The sequence below is a fragment of the Didymella exigua genome, assembly GCF_010094145.1.
Source record: "Didymella exigua CBS 183.55 unplaced genomic scaffold M421scaffold_52, whole genome shotgun sequence".
Classification (NCBI taxonomy): domain Eukaryota; kingdom Fungi; phylum Ascomycota; class Dothideomycetes; order Pleosporales; family Didymellaceae; genus Didymella; species Didymella exigua.
The window spans coordinates 85,394-109,811 of record NW_022984826.1 but is presented as its reverse complement, the minus strand read 5'-3'; the positions used below and the strand labels follow the sequence as shown (position 1 = coordinate 109,811).

Here is a 24,418-nt window from a genome sequence, read left to right as displayed (position 1 = left end):
GACACTTGCTGCGAGGCGAGCAAGACGCAGCACGCTGGAAGCGCGCCCACGACAGCGGCGGCGGGAATCATATGAATAGCATGCTCTACGGATCTCGAATGGTATGCTACCGAAACGCCCCACGCTATGCGGGAAATTTACTCGTGCTCGCCCTTCCCCTTTCCGCCCTTCTTGTCGCACACCTTGTGGAAGTCCTTGTGCTTCTTCGCGCCCTTCCCAATCAGCTTGCGGAAGTCTTTAAAGCCACAGCTCGCGCCAGGTCCGTCCTGGCAGTCTGGTATCGGCCGCGGTGCTGTGTTGGCAATGAAGCGGACGAAGTCGCCGGGGCCATCACCGCTGGCGGCGCCGCGTTCGCAGCTCATCAGCTCCATACCGACGTGGCCGAGGAATGGGATGAGGTCGGCCATGCGCCAGGCTCGTGTCCACTGTCGAGTGTCAGTGCGTGCGTGATGTGGGTGGGTAGCGGGTAGACTTACGTTGATGTGGTCGGTGGGGAACTCCTCGGTCGCTCCGGATGAGGAGTTGAAGAGGCCGAGGGCAGTCGCGATGAAAGGGGGGACCTCGCGGTGCGTGAAGCCAAGGAAGAAGCGCTGGTCCTCGGGCCAAGCGTCACCAGGGTGGTTGCGCTTCTGTATGTTGCGGAAAAGCTCAGACTGTGTCTGCAACCAAGGGAACCCAAGGTAGGGAGAGAGCGGGTTCATGGGGCCGACCATGTAGGCGTACTTCAGGTCCCAGGAGTACTCGTACGCCATCCACTCAGCATCAGTGAAGACGGCGCAGATCTCAGAGCGCTTGCCGGTGATAGCGCTCTCGTAGCCGCAGAGCTGCTGGAGACCGACGACATCGAAGGGCGACAGCTCGAAGGGCATAAAGGGTCGGAGGCGCTTTGCGACGCTCTTGCCATAGATGTCAATAAACCTGTCCTGCTCCTTTGTGCCCGGCGTCTTGGAGAAATTCTCACACGACTTGTGGGGAATGAGAGACTCCATTGAGCCGTTGGCATTGGTAGTGACGCGCACGATATCAATGTCCTCGCCCTGAGGGAAAGCCTTGACAAGGTTCGCCGCCGTGTCGTATGTGCGCGACTTCTTGTCAGCGAGAATGCGCTTTGTCTTTGGTACGAGGTCTGGGTAGCGCTCCAGCAGATGCTTGCCAACGTTGGTAGCGTCGACAGCGCCAGACGGTGTCAGATCCTCCAGCTTGTCCTCGAGAACAGGCGACTGCCACTTAGCCATGAAGGCTAATGGCCCTGACCACGGACCATTACGATGCTTCTCAAGTTTCCACAGGAACGGCTTGATGAACTCCTCATACTCGTCATCGTTCGCGTAGATGGCGCCGTGGCGGACAATGTATGAAGCGGCGGTGATATTGCAGCCCGTGGGTGCAGAGTGCTCGAGACCGAAGCCGACAGCATCGAAGTACGGCGAGATGCCTGGCAGATGCAAGAGAGGATCGAATTGGTAGCCCTGGGAGTGATCGAGCGGCTGGATCGGTTGCTGCTGCTGGGAACTGAGGTACGCAGGGAGTGCCAGTGCCGGAGTGGCCAGCAAGAGGGCCTTCGAAAACATGCTGAGAAGGGCACGCAATAACACAGGGCGTCTCAATCAATCAATTGACTTGCCGCAACAAGCCAAGGAGGGAACAAGCGATGCGTTTTCTTTTTGAGTCAAAGTATTTCATGACGTCAACTTCCTGTTCCTACCTGGAACGCGTCGAGCTAAGAAGGAACGTCCCGCGCGCCCGTTATCTAGCGCCTTGTTCAATGCTCAAATTGAGTTACCCATGTGCCCTTAAATAAATGGCATCGGGAAGGTGGTTACGCGGTTGTTGTGCATGTCTTTGTGCGTTTCATCGGGAGAGTGCTGTTGAGTGATGTTCGTTGACAAGGATACGCGTGGTCGCCGCGGTCCGTCTTGCCTTTTAAGCAGGCGCCAAACTACCGGTAGCGTCCTCCTGACGGCCATCTTCAAGCGCATCACCGTGGTCTAAAAGTGCGCGCAGCTGTATTCTCATCACGAAGTATGCAAGATACGGCACCGCATATAGCACTACTGAACGCTCTTCGCTGAAAGCATCTTTTTCTTCATAGGTACGAAGGCAGGACGCACGTTGCCATACTAGTGGTTGATTGACAGCGTTATCGATGGTTGTAGTAATGGGTATCAGAACACAGACTGTCTCTTATCTCTTCTTAGATTACCCCAATATATTTTCAGAGTCGAGGGTAATGCTCCGACGCCCCATATCCGTAAGATGTTGAACTCGGCATGAACACGTCTTCCCATACCGGCGCGTGGCCAGGTATTACTTGCATCTTCGGCACATACGGCGCCGATGTGATCAGATTCCCCATGTCGACGAACGTGTCTTGCCGTGGCGGTGGCGGCTGAGTCCACTCGCCCTGCATGACAATCCCAGAGTCAAGGCCAGTGTTGACATCTTTCGAGGGAGGGACACTGTCGTCTTGTGTTGGCATTCGGAAGACAGACCAGTCAGCAGACAATGTATCGAGCGAAGTGTCGAAGCTGTCTTGCATCTCAGGATTCTGTGCGAACATGTTCGCCTGCGCCACCTGACCAGGCTCTGGTGTTGTCCAGCTATCGTCTGGCATCAACATTTGCATATCCTCAAATCCCAGACCAACAGGTACTAGGCCATCTCCAGACCACGGCTGGCCGTCCAGGTATTCCAGATTTTCAATAAACGGAAATGGATCATTGAAGCCAAACGTATCGATAGGTGTCTGCGGTGTCCCTCCCCTCGAGCACGGGAAGCCATCTTGCTCAATATCAGGCGTGTATCTCAGCTCTGGCTCAGGGCTTGGTATGTACGAATAGCACTCATCGATGATCTGACTCTGATATGAGGGCAGTGGCATGAGTTTGGGCACGCCGGATATGATAGCTGTCTGTTGGCTCATCTTGACGGCGGTGCGGAAGTCGATGTGTGAGGGTGCGCGCATGATGCTGCGTGGTCTCGTTGAGGGGATGCTGCGTGGCGAAGGAAAGCTGTCCGAGGAGAGTAAAACGCCCGGGGTAAGGAAGCGCTTCGGTGTTACGAAAGGTCTTTTGGTGGGAAAGGTGCGATGGTTGTTATCTGCTGTGCGGCGAGTGGAGCGCGGGTCGCACTTCAAGCCTTTAGTAATGCAACGGGAGCATGATGGTAACTGTTAGGTGATTAGCATGGAGATGTTACTTTGGAGGTAAATTTGGCGTCTCACAGCTTTATCGCATCGTGTCTTCGCTTTTGCGCAAGTAACGCATGCTATTGCTCGTCTTGATGGATCTCTTGCATAAGGATTTGGAGGTGTTAATGTCAATGCTGCTGGGCAGGAGGTATTTGATGAGGCAGTCGATGGTACTGGCTTGATATTTGCTGCTTGTCCCATCATCAAGGAACATGACATTGCTTAGAAGTATTCTGAGGAAAGTGAGTTGAAGTGTGGGAAACCAGTTCCTGGTACCAACTATTGTGTTGCAGAGCAGTGAACGAATGTGTGTTTGAGCCGTATTGGATGCAGGTCATTTCGAAAACCCGGGTATCAACTTTGATATACATTATGTTTCGAAGCTGCGGTCGGGCTTGGCACTGATTTCACGGTCAATGGGGTGGCCGCCCGGTTCAAGAGCCGACATGATGCAAGACCCCACTGGCGACAAACCTGCATAGCCTGTTCCGTAAGTAAGTGATGAACACTAATGGTGGAGGTGTTGTCGAGTCAGTCTGTGACTTAGCTCTAGAGCAAACAAGTGCTCCTGGTGTGAACAGATCCCCGACCTCAGTGAGCAATTCGCGATGCTAGACGCACTCGAAGGCAGCTGTGCAGGTTTCAAGAGTCCGGATCGGCAGGGGTGCGTCCTGCACGCTTACAGGTACTGCGCAAGCATCAATGGTAATCGAGGCTTAACCGTAGTGCGAAGCCGGAGTTAATGTATGGCTTTAGGGCTTGTACTTGCCAGTGCACGATCGATCGGTTACAGGGATTAGATGTACATATCCGCAGCGAGACTATGTTGCGATCATGTCACCGAAGAATCTGCTGCACTTGTGGCACGTCTGAGAGTGGAGTCTTGCAAAATGGAGAGGAAAAATATCGACGTATGAGTGATAATCTCCTAGTTCAGGCGACTGTGGTGGTGGTGGTCCCGCTAGGGCCTGACAATTCGTGGTGACAGAACCCCACTTTTGCTGCTCGTCTCCGGACGCCACGACCGGAATATCCCTGCAGCTAGAACCCTATCGTCGTCCTGACAAGTGAAGCTCGATAGAGAACTGAAGCTTGATTGTGGTGTGCCAGGTCTCTGTTACAGTGGCGCAGTGAGATTGGTCCATTTTGGTCCCGCACAATGATGGGGCCTGCCCAGGTTTGAATGACAAGCCACTGGCCAGTACCTCGGGAATTACGTAGGCGAGAGGCCATGTCCGGTTGGATGACTGAGAGACACTGCAGCCTTACTGATGACCAGTTCTGCGACCAGGCTCGGGATAAAAATGTGATGTTACGTTGATCTGAGATGAAACGCGGATGTCCGTTGTAGGAGCTCTTCCAGATCGTATCCGCTGAATTTCGAGCCATGGGACACATGTAAGGTCGGTGTATGAGAGAGATGGGATCTCAGTAGGGTATCTTGGTGTAGTAGCTTCAAGATCGACTCTTGTCTCAACTCAAGGATCTCGTTGAGGCGCAGGTGATCAGTCTGTGAACAAGGCTTCTGTTGAAAGGAATGACGGTTCGGTGCAAAGATTGACACAGCCGCTCTACAGTATATCGCCTGCAAGAGCCGTAATGCAGTTGAACTGCCTCGAAGTTACTCCCTCCAGGTAGAACTATATCAACATGACAGCCTCGTAACTTGCGTTTCTGAGGTGAAGCCATGGCGTAGAGTCTTTCGCCAGTATCCTCGCAGGCGCAGCAAGTCAACCCAGGACACGACGCTTGTCTCGTTTCCGGATAATACCAGAATTTTGGAGAGCGGCGAGAGCTTTTGCAGAGAAAGCTGCAATGCCTGAAAGCCACTTCGCCGGTGTCGAACGGGTTTCGGAGTTGGTCTTCGGTGACCGCGTAGGCCAGAATTTTCAACGCAGGTGAGAAGGCTGTGCCAGGGTCGCGCACTTTATTGCGACACTGTGGATCGGATTTCAGAAAAGCAGTTTCAAAGTATCAGTAGATTGCACAATATGGCACACGAGTGAATGGAAGAGTGATGAAGTCGATCACGTGCAGCGCGTTTGTCTAGCGCGTCTCGCCTAATGGCGTCAGGCTCATCGCGCATCCATCCCACCGGTGCCTGCATCATCACTCACTTTCGTCTCCTGCTTTCACTCTTCGGTCGCACCATCTTTTGTTTTGTTTTGGAAGTATGAGTGCATCTGATGTCTCTTTTCTCGACCCGACCATTTTTCTGGCCGAGGGCGACCATCCTGAAAAATCATCGAATCCACCAGATCTGCTCATTCTGAACCAGCCTATCACCAACTTTGCTACGTTCTCGCGTCTGTGGAAACATAGTATCTATCGCATATGCGCAGATGGTGGTGCAAACAGATTGCATGATATGTTCAAAGGCGCTCTCGAAACACGGAGAGATCAATATGTAAGCAGCCAAATATACGCCAGCGGCACACGCAGTGCTAAGTCGTTCATAGCTTCCAAGTATCATTCATGGTGACCTCGACTCCCTGCGCGACGATGTACGTACGTACTATGAGTCGCACGGTGTCGAAGTGCTACGAGACGGTGACCAGTACAGCACAGACTTTGGAAAGACAATGTCGAAGATCTCTGCAAGAGACAACGCAACATTGCAAAAGGACGTTTTGATTCTGGGCACTCTCGCAGGTCGAGTGGACCAAGGCCTTGGACTTCTGCACGAGATGATCAGAGAAGAGACGAAGCACCCAAACCTGCGCTTGTGGCTGTTCTCTGAGTCGAGTCTCTCGATCATCCTCAGGAGGAGACGAACCGTTGTTCGCAATCTCATGTCAAGCGGCCTGTTCACTGAGAATTTGGGTCTTGTTCCCGTCTACGGCCCAGCGACCATCAGCACGGCCGGATTGGAGTGGGACGTAAAGGACTGGTTCACGCAGATAGGCGGTCAAGTCAGTACGAGCAATCATGTCAAGGCTGAAGAAGTACAAGTTGAGACAGACGGACCTATATTGTTCACAATTGAACGCGCGCCGCTGGATCAAATACCGTAACATTGATCGACGCTCATGTGCATTACCTTTGTTAGGCTCCCAACGAGCGGTTGGCTCTTCCGCGCTCAACCACGACGGCGCATGCGCCGAAACACGCGATATATATCTATCTACAGGGTCGACAACTTATTCTGAGGTCAAACACCGTTCGGCTGTTACTCATAACACTCGAATTCGAGTCAGCCAATTGACCGAGATAACTGGTTACTAGTTAGTATCTCAGCGGTCTGCACCAGCAAGGGGCAACGAGGAGCTGGTCTTAGGGAAAGAAATGATGACTGGTCGGCATCTGCAGCCATCTCAAGACTCGCCTGGTCGGCTCATCAGTATCAGCGTGGCTTGTTGCACAACGAAAAAGATCCTAGGGCATTGTCGTTTTTCGATATTGCGGGAGTCCGTGCACTGCTGTTTGACAGGGTGTCCTCTGGATGGGCGCTTCTGCGCTGGACCTGCAACTTTAAACCAAGCGTTGCTGAGGCTCGACGCCCACCATGTTACCCTTGAGTTGTCGATGCGACAACATCAGTCTCTCACAATGCAATTTCCTCATCGTATTCACGAAAGTTTCCAGACGTACGGCACGGTAGCCTCGGACTGGTGCATGCATTCAGCAAGCTCGTGCTGCATCATGCTAGACGAGCTTCGACTCATTTCGATTACGCTTGATGCGGCCGCATTGTACTTTCTCGTGAAAGTGAAGTGGACGCTGATTGGCTAAGCAGAGCACGTTCACCCGTTACTCGGTTCACTATCAACTCCCTTGTTCTTCCTAGATCATGAGCCCAACAAGAGCGCTCTGCTTGCTGCCTTATTTCTGTATTCACCTCGCTCGCTGGCCCAACATATGATGGAATAATTCCCCCTCCGCTTACTCAATCACGCACCTGCGCACCTGCAGAAACACCACCACGACTCTCGCTCCCTTCCAGTGTAACAGTGGTGCCCCGGTTACACACCCTGTCTAAGCTTTCCAATAAGGAGCTCTCCGTGGGACGTCTTGAACACCGCATACTCCATCTCAATCGATTCAGGCAATTGCGAGTGCGTTCAGGCAATTGTGCAGAGGTCGCCTGAGGAAAGCAACATCCCTTGTCTATCGCGGGGTGTGTGAGTCGGGAACTGTTTTTGGGGAAGAAAGGGCCGAACTTCAGGAATGAAATAGTGGTAACGATGATCCCACCGCAAAAGGTCGTGTCGCGACCCGCGTCGCGGGGTTCGCTGGCACGGGAAACAGGGGATATTGAGCGGGCAGGGCGATCAGGTGTCAATCTGAATGCTGGAAGAGCTGCATCATCGTTGCGTCCCTTGGAAACAGAAGCAGCAGGCTCTCCACCTGCGAAACCTCTTCAGATGCACGCGACTGTGCCAAACAATGTTACGCGTTCGCTCTCTGGGTCGACATCCTCAGGACCAGTGTTCCAGACCCAACGGCGACGAAGCTTGCGCTCACCATCATCTTCACCTTCACCCAAGCCAGCAAGGTCCTCTACCAACAGTGAAGAAACGATCAAATCAAGAGAGTCAAAGGCGTCAAAGTCGAGTGAAGATGCAGTCACACCTTCAGAGCAGCCCGCACTTGGGCTTGACGCACTGCCGCAACGGCGTCCATATCCACGGTCTCCGCCTCGACAACCGCTACGAACGCAATACAAGAGCTCACAAAATCTAACGGCCGTGAATGGTCGCCCAACCGGCAGCCCGCTGACCATGCAAGATCTTGGTAGTGACTATACACGATACTTCAACCCCTACTTTGCTGGCGCACGGAGCGCGTCTTCCGAGAAGCTCGCTTCACAGTCAGCGCCGACTTCTAGCACGACTACACCAATAGCTACAGTCTATCCCGTGAACCCTTTTCTGACACCGAATCTCACACCGACTGCGTCGACGACCAAGATTAACATCCTGTACGACTTGGAGAAGAACGCTTCACTAATCGATGATCGACTCGTTGCGCCATATGATGAGAAGGGCACGGCAACTTGGCCGCTGATAGGCGATGAAGACGAGTCAGACGATGACATGCACATGCCGCAACCTGACGACGACATCAAATACAAGACAAAGTTCAAGGAGCACTTCTCGAAAGAAAACGTAGCTTCAACCATAGGCTTGTTCATGATGATAATTGGACTTTCCATGATTTTCTTTGGTCTGCCCATCCTGTCGGCTTTGGGCCTTACGAACTACAACTCGATATATTCGACGCCACTCGACCAGATGTCGCACTACCCCAAACCAGAGCCTTGGGCAATCGTCAACAGTAAGGATTATCCGTTGCTCCAGAACATGCGGCACGGCCTCATCGACCGAGATACGCCTCAGAGCGCCTTGAAAAAGAAGGGTCAGTTCGGCGACGAATACGAGTTGGTCTTCAGCGATGAGTTCAACGACAACAACCGCACATTCTACGAAGGCGACGATCCCTACTTCTTTGCTCCTGACATCTGGTACGGAGCCACAAGGGACCTGGAGTGGTATGACCCGGATGCAGTGACTACCTGGGAGGGTACACTGGAGCTACGCCTAGATCAATTTCCGAACCATGGTCTGAACTTCCGGTCTGGTATGCTCAACAGCTGGAACCACCTTTGCTTCAAGGGCGGCATCTTTGAGGTTTCGATTTCGCTGCCTGGACCAGCTGGTGTACCGGGCATGTGGCCTGGGGCATGGACGATGGGCAACCTGGGAAGACCGGGCTACCTCTCGACTACCGATGGCATGTGGCCGTACACCTACCAGGCCTGCGATGTCGGCATCACACCTAACCAGTCCTCTTCTGACGGTCTTTCGAATCTCCCTGGCCAACGCCTCAATTCCTGCACCTGCAAAGGCGAAGATCACCCCACCCCTGGCACCGGCCGTGGCGCGCCTGAAATCGACATCATTGAAGTTGGCGCGACGTACCCACCACACAATATGCCCATTGCAACGCAGTCCTTCCAAGTCGCGCCTTTCGATGTGTACTGGTACCCCAACTACAACTATACCGCCTTCCCTGACTACAGCCAAAGCTGGTACAACGGCTACACCGGCGGTCCCTACCAACAGGCCATCTCGGCGACCACTAATCTGAACAAAGACTGGTTTGACGGCCAAGCCTACCAGCGCTACTCCTTCGAGTATGTCCCCGGCGAAGGTAAAGATGCCTACATCAGCTGGCAAGTCGGCGACCAAATGATGTTCATGATGGATGGCCGCGCGATTGGTCCCAATGGCAACATCCAAGCCCGCCAGATATCCGAGGAGCCCATGAGTCTCATCCTCAACCTGGGCATCAGTAACTCCTGGACCTGGATTGACTGGGAGCACATGAAGTTCCCCGCCGTGATGCGGGTAGATTATGTCAGGTGGTACCAGAAGAAGGATGAGGAGAAGCTGGTTACATGTGACCCGCCGGGCTTTGAGACGACGAAGTATATCAAAAAGCATATGAATGCTTATACAAATCCCAACTTTACTGTAAGTCAGCACTTATATATGGCGGGTTCGCAGAGGCTAATGCAACGTAGCGCTGGGATCAGACGGGCCACATGTGGCCGAAGCATAAACTCAACAGTGACTGTAATGCGAAGTAAACACAGCTTAGGCGCACAGGACTTCGAGACGGTCTTCACGATTCGCGCGTTTCAGCCGGTGTATGTGATGCACTGTAGATGGATGGCTATACATAATGAGGGCGTCATTGCGTTCGTGAAAGTGGCAAATTGCGATAGCGCCAAGCAAGCAGATTCTGCGTAATCTGCATGAGTGGTATCACATATACGATAGCACAATGTAGTGCCTATGGAGTAAGTCATAAGTAACTCTAACACGTAATTTCCGTCACCACTTGTAGAGTTCAGGGCGCGTTGTGTTGCAGATCATGGCGGTTGACACTAACAGGTCGGTTATGGGTCGTTCGGGCACGTTGCGAAGCCTCACAACATCAAATTTACATTGTGTTACAAGATGTGTAAAGTGCGCGAGATATGCCATTTTGCATTGCAGTACTTTTGAATGTCTTGCAACATTGTTTGCAAGTGTGGGAAGCTATCATCACGGCTCAGCGTCCAATAAGCATGTCTTGTTGAGTCTTTGCTGTATGTTGCCCAGCTCCTGCGATATAGTACTAGAGCTCATTTGAGACCAGGTCCGTTGAGCTGAGCCTTCCTGATCCGTGACTTGTCCAGACGTGCTCACATGGGTGCCACGTTGGTATCGATACACGACTAGCATCTGCTGCTCAACGACGTCTACAAGATCTTTGAGCGCTTTAGGACAGTCTTCACGGGCTTTAGTGGTATTGATTTGCTGTCCTGTTCAGCGCTCTACTCGAACCAGTATGCTGTGTAAGGTGCAACCCACTTCGGCCACTGAGGGCTTTACCTTCGCACGTGGGGTCCCTGATTTTTTCCCTGTAATGACGAAGAAAGAGTCCGTAGATATGTTTTCCCAGTACTCGTCTTCAATTAGGCGTGCATATGCGAAAGCCTTTACGTCTTTGAAGCCATCTAGGTACCAGGTCACGAAGATGAGATACACACATCTAAGTGCCCACATATCGCACAAAGTGCTGAGTGGCCCATTGGGCAAGTCACATTCTGGTGAACGGTATGTAGGTGAATTGGGAACAAAACATCTTATCCTCTTGGGTCCTTTGTTCTCTGCGCTGAAGCGAGTGAGTCCGAAATCAGTGATTTTTAAAGTACCATATCTATTTCCTGGAAACCAAAGAATGTTTGCGGTTTGATGTCGCCATGTCGGCCAAAGAGCCTCCTCAGGCCTGGATTTGCATCCGATGCATTAGCAAAGCTTGCACTGTTCGCTTCGTTGGAGTCCGTGGCAAGCGAGGTTTTCAAGGAGTACGTGCGGTAGCGATGTATAGCCGAGAGTCCCTCTGCAAGTCCCTGACATTGTTTGATCATCCACATAGTCACTTCATCGTTTCTGTCAGTATTGACCTCTTTGTCTTTCCAATAAGGTTCTAGGTCTTTTGGGGCATATGGGAAGATCAAGTGAAACTTCCAGTATTACTCATATGTCGCTAAGAGCGTGATGAGATGCTCGTGTTTGTGATAGCTACTGAGCTTTTTCAATATGTCAACCTCTTGATTGAAGTCCTTCTTCGTACTAGACTAAATCTCTTTGACCGCAAAAGTCCCGCAAACTATCTGACATGATACCCTGGGTCAGTGTGTGCGACACTTCGCAAAGGGTTGTTGACTCACTTGACTTGTGTCAAAATTGTGGTGAGACGAATGGATGTGGACCTTGTAAATTTGGCACGAACCACCTGCCCGGGGTAATCGCTTCTGGCAGATGAACGGTAGATGTACCTCAGATGGTAGAGTGAGGTGCGGCACACAATCCGACCTGCAAGGGTTGAACGACGGGGCTAAAACGAGCCACTGGCGTTTTTCGAATTCGGAAATGGTACGATCTTTCCATGTCAAGCATGAGACGAATGCAGAAGGATCTTTGCTGGATCTAAGTCTACTCCACGGAGCCTTGACAAGTGGGAGGTCTGAGTCGGAGACTTTGTTATGGATGAACGTCAAGATTCGGTGAGGTCGATTGATGAGTAAGAGGATGGCGAACACCTTGCGGTAATTGGTAGTTGCCGTTTCGGATGGAATACCGCATATGGTTTGTGCACGTTTTTCGAGGTCAGCATTCGACCTTCTGATGCGGTTGCGCAGTGAATGGTCATGCTTTGAAATCTCCGCTGTTACTGTGGCTTGTGTCAACAGAGTAGAGATCTCGGATTCTGGAATGAACTCATTACGCATCTTGTGGGATGCTTCGATAGCTTTGAATGGGCGGTATTTGAGAGGTTTTTGAGCAGTTCCATTGTGCTCGCGACGCAAGGGCAAATGCTCTGGGAGAAATAAGGACAGAGGCTTGCTTGTAGTAGATGACCTCCCGTTCTGAGGATGCCGTTGTACGGTAGCAGGTGCTGTCTTCTGCTGAAACATACTACCGTACCCGACCTCCAATTGCGGTGACAGTTTTGAGCCATGCACAAGTGTTGTCCGCCCTGGGAGCGCCACCGAAGGAACCACAGATCTGGCAATAATTTTCTCCGTACTTGGCCCTGCTAAGTAGTCTATTATAGTCTTCAGGCGCTGCACTGGAGCGACGTTTGTCCTGTCCTGGCTTGCTGGACACCCATTCGCTCGTGAACTTCGACGCTGGAGATTTTGACGAGGGGAGGATTGAGGTGATGGGTATACATCGCTAGGATACCCTGCTAGGGACCATTCAGTACTCCTAGCTGGTGCAAGAAGCCGTCATGGACTCAAGGACAAGCATACCGATAAATAAGGCGCGCTCTTATATTTCCAGCAGCCTTTGCTGAAATTGACTCAAGCACTGGGCTTTGTCACAATGATCTTGTCCGAGCCAGATAGTTCCTCAGATGAGGAACTAGAGTCATTGGGCGGCATTCTGACGAGGAAGTTGGTAAGGAGCAAGTTTGCTAAGACACCTTATTCTTTCGTGCCTCGGGGCGACTTTGAACACATCATCAGCAGAAAAGCACTCGTGGCAGTACTGAAGATTGAGGAGCCAGATGAGATACCGGACGACCTAATCCCTTTCATCCTGAAGGATGCCAGAATCGTTTTTGCCACCACAGCGTTTACACAGCTGAAACCGCTAGTGAAAGCGATGATTTTATTCCCAGACAACAATTTCAATGACAGCAGATTACCCGTCGAGGACCCAACATCTCTGGGTGACGAGCCGCACACTCTTGCAACGTTGAAGGGTCGTGCGCGACGCAAGAAGGGCACACGGAGCAATCGAATTTGGACAGAAGAGACGATCTTTAACTTCCATGAACATCAATGGAAATTCCTTGTACCCGTCTTTTTGACTTTGGTGCTCTATAGAAGCTGTATACCTACTCTGCGGGATGGTGCCATGATTTGTGCTGCTATGTAGTCAACCCAGATCGAAAGCTAGAGCCAGAATGCGGCAAATCTAGTTTCGACTTAGTCACCGTCTCATATAGTTGCCTATTACCATACGAACGCTTGACTCTGTCAAAATTAATGATGGACATGTGTTTTGAATCATCGACTTCTGCTGAGTACCATAAGAGTTTCTAAGGGTTCAAGACTTGAGCAAAAGCTCAGCTGTTTAGTGTTGGCAAGTTCGCGAAGTTTCAGCGTCAGAAACAGAATTTAAACCTACCTTGAAACATCATCATGGGTTCGTAACTGTAAAAATGGTGCAACGGTGTTGCAGAAGAACTATAAAATATACGTTGACGAGAGATATTAGCTGGAAGCTCCATCATCGGTGATCCTGGGCTACACAACCGTAAGGGAAAACGGACTACTGATCAGATACCTGCAAAGAACACCCCTATGAGCCGATACGACAGATTGAAAGGCGTGGAGATGTAAAGTAGGGAAAGATATCTCCTTTCCTGGATCAGAACTCGCCAAGGAACTCCGACGTTCTTGAATTGAGGGACTTTGACTCATCAGCAGTTTGCGGCTAAACTCATCCGGCGTCGTTCTAAAGGGCAAGTGTAATTTATGCATCGATATCACTCCTGGGAGTGAATTCCTCCAACGCGACCTAGCACGAGATGTTGGGTCTTCAGTTCACACGTTGCATCGAACATTTCTTTGAGTATTGTACAGTAACAATGACTTACAATAAGACGTTTGCTTTATCATGGTCTGGCTCTTGATTGATTGCCGGTGCGGGAGTCACCGGAAGACTTCCAGGATATAGTGTTATATCATCATCTTTCCTCTCACCTGCCTCAAAGCCCACACTCCGATAACAGCGATGATCGTGAAGAATGAGAACACAAGACTGCCTCCAAATACCAGGCTATGATAAGTCCATGCATCTCCCAAGTTCATGACCATGACTTGACACACAATTGCCCAAGGCAGTACGTAGAGTATATTCGAAGCAAGCGACTGATACAAGTACCACTTGGGTCGGGTTGATACCAATATGGCAGCAAGCTGTGTCGAGACGCCGTACATGATGTAGCACCAGTCAATAGTGCGCCACATACGTGCCGCGATCTTAGACACTTCGTCAGACCCTGAAAGGTAGTGGGCGAAGGGTCGTGCGCCGAGGAAAGACATGAGAAGACAGAGCGGGATCTCGAAGATGAGGACGATGGCCGCAGAGTAGAAGGCCCAACGAATAATGCACCAGACCTGGTATTTGGACAATCGAGGTCGAACAGAAGAGTCAAGGTCCCCAATCTTGGCGCGTATGTATCCCCAGGAGTGGCCAACGAATGTCAGAGCAGTCGCTTCCAGCGCTGATACTGGAACCATAATGAGACCCCATCGAATTGTGGAGAAGACACCCCACGCAGTTGCATAGTCACTGCCGAGACCAACAATACCGTGCACTAGCCATAAGTAGAGCGCATTGCGGATCGCAGACTCGGTGACGAAGATGAAGCCAGGCTTGAGCAATGTGCACAGAGCTGGCAGAGAAGGTCGGAGGCTGGTATGAGATGTGTCTTGGTGTATGGCAGACCAGTTGCTGTATTTCGTAGTGTAGACGAAGTAAGCCAGACCCGCAAATGCCGAAGCAACATTGCACGCTAGTGAGATGCCGGCTTGCATGTTGACCGTGGGTGTGATGCCACCTACGTGGAATTTAGAGATGATTATCAAGTCCAGGATGATATTAACAGCAAATTTGACCGAGCTGATGACAAGCGATACATCTGGCTTGTCAAGTGCACGTGTGGAGGTATTCACTGCGTACTCGACTGCAGAGCTGAAGGCGGAGAAAGCAGATATGCGGACGTAGGTCACGCTCACTTCTCGCACTTCTGCTGGCACAAAGCCTTTGGCAAACGTAGAGGCACCGCAGACGAAGCCAAGACTCATAATGAAGCCCACAATCGACTGAAAAAAGATCAGGGTATGGGTAAGCTGAACTCTCTCGCGGAAGGTGCGACTCGTCTTGTCGCCAATGACCAGGTACGAAGCACGTGGCAATCCTTCATTGAGGACTTCAGCGACAACACCGATGTATGTGTAGATATCGGTGGTGACGACCATGGATGAGTCTATGTTGGCTACCCAAAGCTTCGAGAGTGTACCGTATAGAGCTGGTAGCACGAAAGCGCATAGGTTGAAGAGCAGCGCCCCGGTGTAGCTGGCATTATGTTAGCCTGTGAGATTCACGACGGAGCACGGACTTGCGCATCTCGATGAAAGGAAAATTTCAGATCTTCCCATATCCGTGATCTGAGTGGCAGATGACTATATTGGTCAGCTAGGTGCTGAGTGGCGTCATTGTCGTTCGTCGAGTTGTCAATTGAGCGCGTGTTGTGCAAGGTGTCATCTGCTTTGGGTGGAAGCATATTGTATTCACGGTGTGATGGTCGTCGATTTGTGTGCGATATGGAGGGAGAAGTGTCCTGTGCGATCGTGATTGCTGCACGAGTTGCCACCCTTTCGAGTTAGGCTTGGCAGGCCATATTTGTTGATGTGAAGGCACGCGGAGAGAGGGGAACCATCAGAGTGATCACTGCAGACAGACCACAACGGGCTTCGGCTTGCTATTAGCGGTATGCACAGCCGTGATGGTCGCATTGTGGTGATCTTCCAGTTGAACGATTGGTGGAAGTGAGGGCGCGAGCAGCGATGATGTCAGTCGAATTCGCCTAGCAACAGCTGTACGCTGTCCATAATATGCAAGCTGTAGCCTGTTTGGTCTTCAAAACACTCTGCTACGTTCACGCACAGTGTTCCTGAGTACATTCGTGAAGGTCTCACAATACAAAAGAGTGATGTTAAATTCGAACTGCCACTTTGTGATCGGCTTTGGAATGCGCTTGACCACTCGGCCACTATCCCATCCCGCACATCCGTTTCGACACAGGCTTTCGTGCTGAAGGAAGCCCGCAAGTTGGATTGAATATTTGCATAAGTTCAACAAAGCAGTGAAGATGAGGAGGCCACGCGATGAGGACCACAAAACAACCTGACAACTCCCAGCCCTCACGTGCGCCGCTGTGATTGGTGGCTCGTCTGTACCTTCAGCCACAACATCAATCTGCATCAACTCTCCCCTGAACGTCGCATGTCTCAAGACTACCTCTCGAGCACACGTGTGTTATCTCGCCCATATCTTTGGATGATAGGAGGTATCCATCAGCCACTGCTCCGGTAGTCGCCGCCCAATCTCCACTTCCACCCACCTTCTACATTGGGCGGATTCCGCGGCATCTCCTGACCTATCAGACCCAGCACGCGTCGACGCGCGCCTCAGTGCCAAGCAGCGGACAGCTTCGCGCGACTTCGAAAACTGATCATCTCCTGCTATCATAGGAAATCAGCTAAATGCGCGGTGTAGATGCCAGTAACAAGGCAAGCGTGCGAGCCCCACATGGCAATGTGCGCTCCAATCCTGGTTCCTGGGCAGGGGCTCTACAGGTGGCCGTGGATAGTGACCGTGGAGCAGGCCTTGTATAAGAGCAAGAGCTGCTCGCTGCAGATCAGCGTGTTCGTGGACGAAGCGCATCGACTCAATGGCTCCTCTCACGCGTCTGTTTGCCCTCGCGGCCTCCCTCGTGGTCTCCTCTGCAACGACAATCGCTGAGATCAACGGCAACAGTTACCTGTCGCCCCTCAAGGACCAGACTGTGTCTAACGTGACCGGTGTGATTATTGCGAAGGGACCTGCGGGTCTCTGGATCCGTTCGACAACGCCTGACCGCGACGAGCGTACCTCTGAATCCGTTTACGTTTATGGTAGTACGTTTGGTGCCAACTTGACTGTGGGCGATGCCATCACCCTAGGAGGAAAGGTGACAGAGTACCGCAGCAGCAAAGACTACATCTACCTGACGGAGATCACAATTCCGGTCCTTGAAAAAGTTATCAGCAAGGGCAATAAAGTGACACCGCTTGTCATTGGAAAAGACACTGGCAACCCGCCTACAGAGCAGTACAGCAGCCTGGATGGAGGTGACGTCTTCGCGGTGCCGAACAACAAGTCCCAAATCAGCGTTGCGAATCCTACTCTCGAGCCAAAGAAGTTTGGACTCGACTTCTGGGAGAGCTTGAGTGGCGAGCTGGTCACAGTCAAGAAGGCGAGGGCGCTCACAAAACCGAACCAGTACGGTGATACCTGGGTTGCTGGAAGCTGGAAGGCCACCGGAAACAACGATCGCGACGGTCTCACCATGACCGATAAAGACGCCAACCCAGAAGCCATCATCGTCGGCACACCGCTCGATGGCACCAATAACCCCACCGAGACTCGTATGGGCGACAGTCTCGAAGAGATCACCGGCGTAGTCACCTACGCATTCGGTTACTACCGCATCTTGCCCTCAACTGCTCTGAAAGTCACTGGTTCGAAGGAGCCCTTGACACCCAAGCCCACGAAGCTGGAATCGAAGAACGACTGCGGCGGCATCACCTTCGGCGCATACAATGTCGAGAACCTGGCGCCAACATCCTCGCATCTGCCTCATGTCGCCGAGCAGATTGTCGATTACCTGAAGAGCCCGGATGTCGTGTTCATCCAGGAAGTCCAGGACGATAACGGTGCGACAAACAATGCAGGTAGGTCAATAACCGAAGCCGAATCCGTTCCACCGCGCTGCGCTGCCGACAGCACCTACATGTCTGTTTGTACCTTACACTAAAATCGCCCAGTCGTGTCCGCAAACCTTACCCTGACCACCCTTACCAAGGCTATCAGCGCCGCCGGAGGTCCGAACTACACCTTCGTCGACATCGCTCCCGTGAACAACCAAGACGGAGGCGCGCCCGGAGGCAACATCCGCGTCGCGTATCTGTACAAGCCGTCGCTTGTGCGTCTCTACAAGCCCAATCCAGGCGGCTCTCTCAACAAGACCGAGGTCATCAACGGCCCTGCGCTCAGCTTTAACCCTGGCCGCATCGAGCCTGCGAGCGCGGCCTGGACATCGAGCCGCAAGCCGCTCGTCGCACAGTGGGAAGTCATTGGCAAAAAGGGCGTCAGCTCGGGCAACTTCTTCACCATCAACGTGCATTTTGGCTCCAAGGGAGGGAGCAGCAGCATCATGGGGGATGCGCGACCTCCTGTCAACGGAGGTGTGGATAAGAGACTGGAGCAGTCGACACTGACGGCGAACTTTGTCAAGGTGAGTTGCAGAATCCTAGAGTCTCAGACGATCCCAAGAGAACTCAATCCCGCACTTTGCGGAGAGGCTGCAGAGTGCTTGATGCATCGTGTCAGCCGCGGTAGTACTCGACGCCACCATCCGCATGAAAGGACGCTCCTCTAGCACATCCCTTCTCGGTCCATCTATCATATCTTCGCTAACGCCTCGCGCAGGAAATCCTCAGCAAAGACAAGAACGCCCGTATCATCACAGCCGGCGACTTCAACGAGTTCACCTTCGTCGAGCCGATGAAGCAGTACGTGTCCGTATCAGGACTGAAGGACATGGACGCTGTCGCCGGCATCGATGAGTTGGAGCGCTACACGTATCTGTTCGACATGAATGCGCAGCAGCTGGACCACATGTTTATCTCACCCAGCCTGACCAGCAAGGCAAAGTACGAGCATGTCCATCTGACGACGTGGGTTTCGTACGACGAACAGGTGTCCGACCATGACCCCAGTGTGGCACGTATGGACGTGTGTGTGTAGTTTGTACAGGCTGGAGGCACAGCGTACGCCACTGTTCAACAGCAGGATAGACACAATAAGAACATCGCACATGAAGCTAACAACAAACATATCACGAATATTGAAGGACGCCTTACCGTGCGCAAAAGGCAAAGACCATCCATGTGTGCATGCCCTTGCGTTTAACACGTCCTCAGCGGCATCTCTCACTTGTCCCGCAGCAATCACACAATCTTGCGAGATTGCGGCACAGTCAGACCTTTTTACCCCAGAGACAGTGCGCGCGGATGGACCTCTGTTTCGGTTTCAGTCATCTCGGAAGGGCAGAAACTGGGGTAGGCGTGCAGCACCAACAAGTTCGTGGCGGATTAGGGCTGCCCTGTGCTCATAAGGTAGGCGCGCAGGGCAATCGGTGATCGAAAAGGATTGACACCCCTCCGGAATGCTTACCTAGCTTCATGTCGCCTGCATGCTTTACCAATTCTGAACCAGACGCATCCAGATCTGCTTGTGTTCAAGCTATCACATCTGCGACAATAGATCGCAAGCTTAGACTCGACAATAACGGTGACTACAGATCCAGACACCTGGCACTGGGTTCTCGTAGACGTCTAACGCTCGCTGATCACTTAGCGGTCAACCGGCCGAGCGGACAGCAGCGTACTACTTGGCGACAGACAATGAACTGTCACGATTGCGTGCATCCAAATCGCTTCACCACGCGACAAGGCGCCTTGGCTATGCCACCAGCACATGGTGGATCGGCTGGTGCACTGCAAAGCCGCACTAATCGGCGCCTTGGAGCCTAAATCGGTATCTTGGTTGCGGAAGAGGGCTTGGATCTGTAGTTTAACTAGTGGTTGAGTCTAAGGACCTTTGTCTTGGCAAAGTGGAAGGCAGTGGATCGGGAAGGGCTGGCTCGGGGCAGCGCAACAATGACAAACCGATGGTCTATGAAAGTCAACACAGAGAATGCAGAGTAGCATAGAAGATGCGCAATTGGTGGTAAGCAGACTCAACTGAATACCAAGGCTGGCGGGCGGCCACGTGTGGGATATTCTTGGCCGTCGGTGGTGAGTGGTGCAACAACGATTCCGCAGCCCAGGTTCGGACGCGCTCATGTTACACTTAATTGCTGATAGTGTACCATGCTAACCGCGCGATTGTTGCATCAAGCAGGTAGGTACCCTGGGACACGCGCAGTCGTACGCGTTGGCAGTGTAAGGATGGCAGCAGGGGTGGGTAATTGCTGTTCCCAACGCCAGACAGGCGACATGTTTGAGCAGCCGCGGATCAGCGTTCCCTTGGTCCCGCTGGCACAGGCGCCATGGCCGATTTGCGAGCGAATCGCAGCGCAGCAATACTCCTTTTATCCGATGTTGCTGCTCGCCTGCGTGCACTGGGCGTCCGTCAGCGGTGGCTTTGTGTGAGCCCCTGCCGCGGACCTTACCCAATTGTGCTAAGCATGGCTAGGCTCCCGGTAGCGGAATAGGCTGGGGCTAGGGCAAAGGCCAGGCTGTTAATTACAGTGCACTCCAGCATTGTCTGGGGAAATTGTGCACGCCCCTTCACGGCGAGGCCTCCGAATGCGGGGGAGCTGCTAAGCCCCACAAGTGGCAAGTGAGCCAAGCCAAATGGAATTCTGCGCTCCGCGCTCAGAGAACGCGGGGAGGGAGCGTTGGGGATCTGCAGTCGTCAGCAACGTCCGTCGCAAAAAATACTCCGGGGTGCAAATTGGCATACACCGCACACGAGCGGGCGTTCGGTGCTACAGTCAGAGGCGCACTGGCAAAGCTTCGATCCCTACGATGCACCCCCGCCGCCCGCAGGCCTCATCCGTATCTGCGTGCTGCTTTGGCCTAGACGGGCGTTGTGCCAAGGTCTTGGGTGGCGTTTTTACGAGATAGTACTGGCTCCGTGAGGACCGCCCAGCCTCGACCAAAACGCCGTCTCGGAGGTTCGAGAACCACACTCGATCCAACACTTGCCAGAAGCATGCTCTTGGCCCGATCGTTAGAGGGGTCGTGACTGCCTAAGGGCGATATCAACATAATTGACAATTCAACTGCAGTTGCTAATCGACCGCTGTGGTACCGGTACGCGCTCCTGGGTGAGGGACTGGCGGCTGAAAACAGAATCTCACAGATCCTAAGCACAAGGCTACACCGGCTCGCTGTGTCCAGAGTCTCCTGTCGCAGACAACGTGTGTGGCCGCCCTGACAAATGCGATGCCTTCGTGTAACCGTGTTCTGGCGTAACAACCATCCAGAGCCTTTTTCGCTGTAATCTTACTACGCCACGCCCGGACGCCCTGTGTAGAAACGGGCCAAGCAGGATCCGCCAACGCCGTGTCTTGTCCAACCGCCTCCATGGGGACCCGGATCCAGTGAGACACTAGTACTGCACTACCCTTGCTCATAGTACTAGACCTGCACTTTTTTGACACGGTAGGTGAGCACCGCGAGTACATATAGAGACCCCGGGCGCCCCCCAGAAGTGGAGTTTGGTTGTGCACCACAAGACCTTTGCAGCTCTCCCAACACCATCAGTCATCATGGTTGCTGAGAAGAACACCGCCACCGGCCTCGAGGCCACTGACCCTACCCTCCGCTCCGACAACGAGAAGTCTGCCGCCGTCTACAACGACTCCTCTGACGCCAGTTCCAACGGTGTCGGCGAGTACGATGATCTTCCTGATCCAGATGCTGGCAAGAGCGACGAGGAGCGAGCCAAACTTGTATGTATCTTCCGTTTCCACATGGTTTGTTGATTTCTTGCTGATTCATCTTAGGACCGAGCTCTTGTCTGGAAGATGGACAAATGGCTGATTCCATGGCTGTCTCTCCTCTACCTGTTGTCGTTCCTGGACCGCACAAACATTGGCAACGCCCGTGTTGCGAAGATGGAGCCCGACCTGCACATGGGTGGCCGTGACTACAACAACGCCCTTACCATCTTTTTCATCTCCTACGCTGGTTTCGAGCCGCTCACCAACATCCTGATCAAGAGGTGGTCCCCCCGCGTCTTTTTCACCGCTATCATCCTCGCCTGGGGAGTTATCATGACTCTCATGGGTGTTGTCCACAACAAGGCCGGTCTTCTTGCCTGCCGTTGGTTCCTCGGTATCGCTGAGGCTGGTCTCTTCCCGGGCGTTAACTATTACCTCTCTTGTTGGTACAAGCGCCAGGAGCTCGGTCTTCGCGCCGCTCTCTTCTTCTCCGCCGCCGCTCTTGCTGGATCCTTCGGTGGTCTCCTCGCTGCTGCCATTACCAGAATGCACGGTCTCGGTGGCTACCAGGGATGGCGTTGGATCTTCATCATTGAGGGTCTAATGACCGTTATTGTCGGTTGCGTTTGCTGGTGGATGACCTTCGACTTCCCGGACACCGCCTCTTTCCTCACCGCAGATGAGAAGCTTCGTGCACTTCGCCGTCTCCGCTCTGATGGCCAGTCTCGTGCCACCGTTGGCCACATCGATCGCCGCCACGTCTACGCCGCGCTCACAGACTGGAAGACCTGGGGTTACGCCGTCATCTACATGGGCTGCTTGTGTCCTCTGTACTGCTTCTCGCTCTTCCTTCCCACCATCCTCCTCGGTATGGGCTACACCGGTACCAAGGCCCAGCTGATGTCCGTTCCTCCCTACGCCGTCGCTGCTGCCATGACCGTCGTCGTCGGTTTCATTGGTGACCGCACCAAGCTCCGCGGATACTGCAATATGGTCATCTCGCTCATCGGCTGCATCGGTTTCGCCATGCTTCTCGCCACCAACAACGTGCACGTTCAGTACGCCGGTACCTTCCTTGGCGCCGTCGGTATCTACCCTACTGTCTCCAACACTCTGACATGGGCGTCCAACAATGTCGAAGGCTCGCTCAAGCGTGGTGTCATGGTCGGTGTTGTCGTTGGCTGGGGTAACATGAACGGTGTCGTCTCGTCGAACATCTACTCCCAGAAGGAGAAGCCCAGGTACTGGACCGGCCACGGTATCGTGCTCGCCTATCAGTTCCTCTTCCTCTTCGGTGGAACCGTCTTCATGCACTTCATGCTCAAGCGCGAGAACAGGCTCCGCAAGGAGGGCAAGCGCGATCACTGGATGCACAACAAGACTCAGGAGGAGATCGAGATTATGGGTGACAATCGCCCCGACTTCTTCTACACCACTTAAGGGTGTGTGTTAGGGGTCACTTTGTTCATCGGTTATGATTCGAATTATGTCTTGTTCCTGGAGTGGAACAGACGAATCATTTGTGTGCGCATCGTTCTATGAGATATGATTATTAAAAATACATGTTTATACTTCAACATTTGTCCACTTGGCTTTTTGTGACTGTCAAAAACTGCAGGTATAGGATCGCTTACCTGATGTAGTGCGATACGTCCACCTGGATCATATTCTCTCTTGCCCTGGACCTGTCTGAATTACTGCAGGCTTCGCGCGTGCGAGTTGCTCCCAATAGCTAAATTCCGCATCTAGGGTAACACGCAGTATTCTCTACCAATCGTACTGCTCACATGTATGTTCTCCTCTTCCACAAAGTTCGGTGGCGCTCATCGAGCTCCTCCCCTTCTATCTGACGTATTCATTCTCAGCCAGCATTACGTTCGTTTCGGGGTTTGGTCTGGCAACAGGACGCTCTTGTTTCGTCTCGGTCACATGTATTCTCATTTTTTCGTGCGAGGTGCGTTCGAAGTGTTTGGCGCGTATGTAGTTTGTAAACCAGAGAGGAGCGTTATTTGAGGCTGCGGAAATTCCACGAATGTGGCGGATCTACCTACCTAACTAACGGCGGCTTACCCGAAGCCACATCACGCTTCCTCCGCTAGACCGGCGCCACAGCTCGTGGCGCAACCGTCTCTTCGCTTGGTATGACGATTCCTGAATAGTCGTACCCGAGTCATACCTGATGCTACAGATGTGCGATGAATGTCGTGCAGCGCGGGAATGGAGTGGACGTCCGCGTTGACACTGGCTGGGTTGAGAGCTACCTAAAAGGAGCACGGAGCTGGGTACTAGTTTGACAGATGACAACTCGATCGTAATCGAGTTGGTATTTGACAGGTCGTAGCGGGGTTCTTGGATGCAATTGTACTACATCTCAGGCCTCGACATGTTGTGCTCCGGTTCTTGCGACGACGGTGTCACACTGCCGAGCGGTTTTAATCGAAGGCTCGGGAACTGAGCCCTGATCGGTCGTCAGTGGATAAATGGTTGGACATAGGAGAGCGTACGGGATCATTTGTGCGTGGAAACTAGGCGTTTGAAGATGGTGGTGAGATACTGTGTCTGTGCTGGTGAACAAGCGTTCGTCAGGGAGCCGGGGGTTGACATGGTGCACCTGTGCTTACACTTGCTGTTTATTCTCTGCTGGTTTTGATCTGGTTGATGCCGCGTTCAGAAGGAAAATTTGTTAGCTTATCGATCTATGGTTGGTCAGACGCCGTAGGTGACTCAAAATCCGTAACTGCGTGAGCAGTGTCGGTCGGAGACTGTGATCAACAATTGTATTGCTATCTGTTGTCGTGTTGTGTGATGTTCTGTTACACAAGCTCTCAACTCTCAGGTAAGTGCACTTGCCCACCGGGCAGTGCCTGCTACAATAGG

General features: G+C 52.6%; 7 protein-coding genes across 7 annotated transcripts; 4 read left to right on the top strand and 3 right to left on the bottom strand.

The window, feature by feature from the left end:
* Positions 1-137: 137 nt before the first annotated feature.
* M421DRAFT_75667 (phosphoglycerate mutase-like protein) lies at positions 138-1,571 on the bottom strand (the record flags this gene model as incomplete). Its single annotated transcript, XM_033597153.1, has 2 exons — positions 138-425; positions 477-1,571. The coding sequence occupies 2 exons, from the start codon at positions 1,569-1,571 to the stop codon at positions 138-140; spliced, it is 1,383 nt and encodes a 460-aa protein (XP_033443547.1).
* Positions 1,572-2,215: 644 nt separating this feature from the next.
* M421DRAFT_9803 (uncharacterized protein) lies at positions 2,216-2,965 on the bottom strand (the record flags this gene model as incomplete). The annotated part of the gene is made up of 1 exon (XM_033598572.1): positions 2,216-2,965. The coding sequence occupies one exon, from the start codon at positions 2,963-2,965 to the stop codon at positions 2,216-2,218; it is 750 nt and encodes a 249-aa protein (XP_033443546.1).
* A 2,398-nt stretch (positions 2,966-5,363) lies between these two features.
* M421DRAFT_104525 (thiamine pyrophosphokinase) lies at positions 5,364-6,204 on the top strand (the record flags this gene model as incomplete). The annotated part of the gene is made up of 2 exons (XM_033587033.1): positions 5,364-5,597; positions 5,650-6,204. The coding sequence occupies 2 exons, from the start codon at positions 5,364-5,366 to the stop codon at positions 6,202-6,204; spliced, it is 789 nt and encodes a 262-aa protein (XP_033443545.1).
* Positions 6,205-7,911: 1,707 nt separating this feature from the next.
* M421DRAFT_9801 (glycoside hydrolase family 16 protein) lies at positions 7,912-9,782 on the top strand (the record flags this gene model as incomplete). Its single annotated transcript, XM_033598568.1, has 2 exons — positions 7,912-9,666; positions 9,717-9,782. 2 exons carry the CDS (start codon positions 7,912-7,914, stop codon positions 9,780-9,782), a joined length of 1,821 nt encoding a protein of 606 aa, XP_033443544.1.
* Positions 9,783-13,813: 4,031 nt separating this feature from the next.
* Positions 13,814-15,600, bottom strand: M421DRAFT_327920 (uncharacterized protein). The gene is made up of 2 exons (XM_033589352.1): positions 15,387-15,600; positions 13,814-15,339 (listed from the first exon to the last, which is right to left on the bottom strand). Exons 1-2 carry the CDS (start codon positions 15,545-15,547, stop codon positions 13,938-13,940), a joined length of 1,563 nt encoding a protein of 520 aa, XP_033443543.1. The 5' UTR covers positions 15,548-15,600; the 3' UTR covers positions 13,814-13,937.
* Positions 15,601-16,699: 1,099 nt separating this feature from the next.
* On the top strand, positions 16,700-18,945 carry M421DRAFT_425949 (DNase I-like protein). The gene is made up of 3 exons (XM_033594249.1): positions 16,700-17,759; positions 17,853-18,322; positions 18,517-18,945. Exons 1-3 carry the CDS (start codon positions 16,718-16,720, stop codon positions 18,832-18,834), a joined length of 1,830 nt encoding a protein of 609 aa, XP_033443542.1. The 5' UTR covers positions 16,700-16,717; the 3' UTR covers positions 18,835-18,945.
* Positions 18,946-20,939: 1,994 nt separating this feature from the next.
* M421DRAFT_425948 (uncharacterized protein) lies at positions 20,940-23,113 on the top strand. Its single transcript, XM_033594248.1, has 2 exons — positions 20,940-21,550; positions 21,605-23,113. The coding sequence occupies exons 1-2, from the start codon at positions 21,368-21,370 to the stop codon at positions 22,979-22,981; spliced, it is 1,560 nt and encodes a 519-aa protein (XP_033443541.1). The 5' UTR covers positions 20,940-21,367; the 3' UTR covers positions 22,982-23,113.
* The last annotated feature ends 1,305 nt before the right edge of the window (positions 23,114-24,418 follow it).

What these genes read in the sequence shown, in the direction of transcription:
- M421DRAFT_425949 (XM_033594249.1), top strand. Translation starts at nt 16,718, where the DNA reads ATGGCTCCTCTCACGCGTCTGTTTGCCCTCGCGGCCTCCCTCGTGGTC. An exon ending in CGGTGCGACAAACAATGCAG is followed by an intron (nt 17,760 to 17,852) that starts GTAGGTCAATAA and finishes AAAATCGCCCAG; the next exon opens with TCGTGTCCGCAAACCTTACC. An exon ending in TGACGGCGAACTTTGTCAAG is followed by an intron (nt 18,323 to 18,516) that starts GTGAGTTGCAGA and finishes CGCCTCGCGCAG; the next exon opens with GAAATCCTCAGCAAAGACAA.
- M421DRAFT_327920 (XM_033589352.1), bottom strand. Translation starts at nt 15,547, where the DNA reads ATGCTTCCACCCAAAGCAGATGACACCTTGCACAACACGCGCTCAATT. An exon ending in TTTTCCTTTCATCGAGATGC is followed by an intron (nt 15,340 to 15,386) that starts GCAAGTCCGTGC and finishes ACATAATGCCAG; the next exon opens with CTACACCGGGGCGCTGCTCT.
- M421DRAFT_425948 (XM_033594248.1), top strand. Translation starts at nt 21,368, where the DNA reads ATGGTTGCTGAGAAGAACACCGCCACCGGCCTCGAGGCCACTGACCCT. An exon ending in ACGAGGAGCGAGCCAAACTT is followed by an intron (nt 21,551 to 21,604) that starts GTATGTATCTTC and finishes GATTCATCTTAG; the next exon opens with GACCGAGCTCTTGTCTGGAA.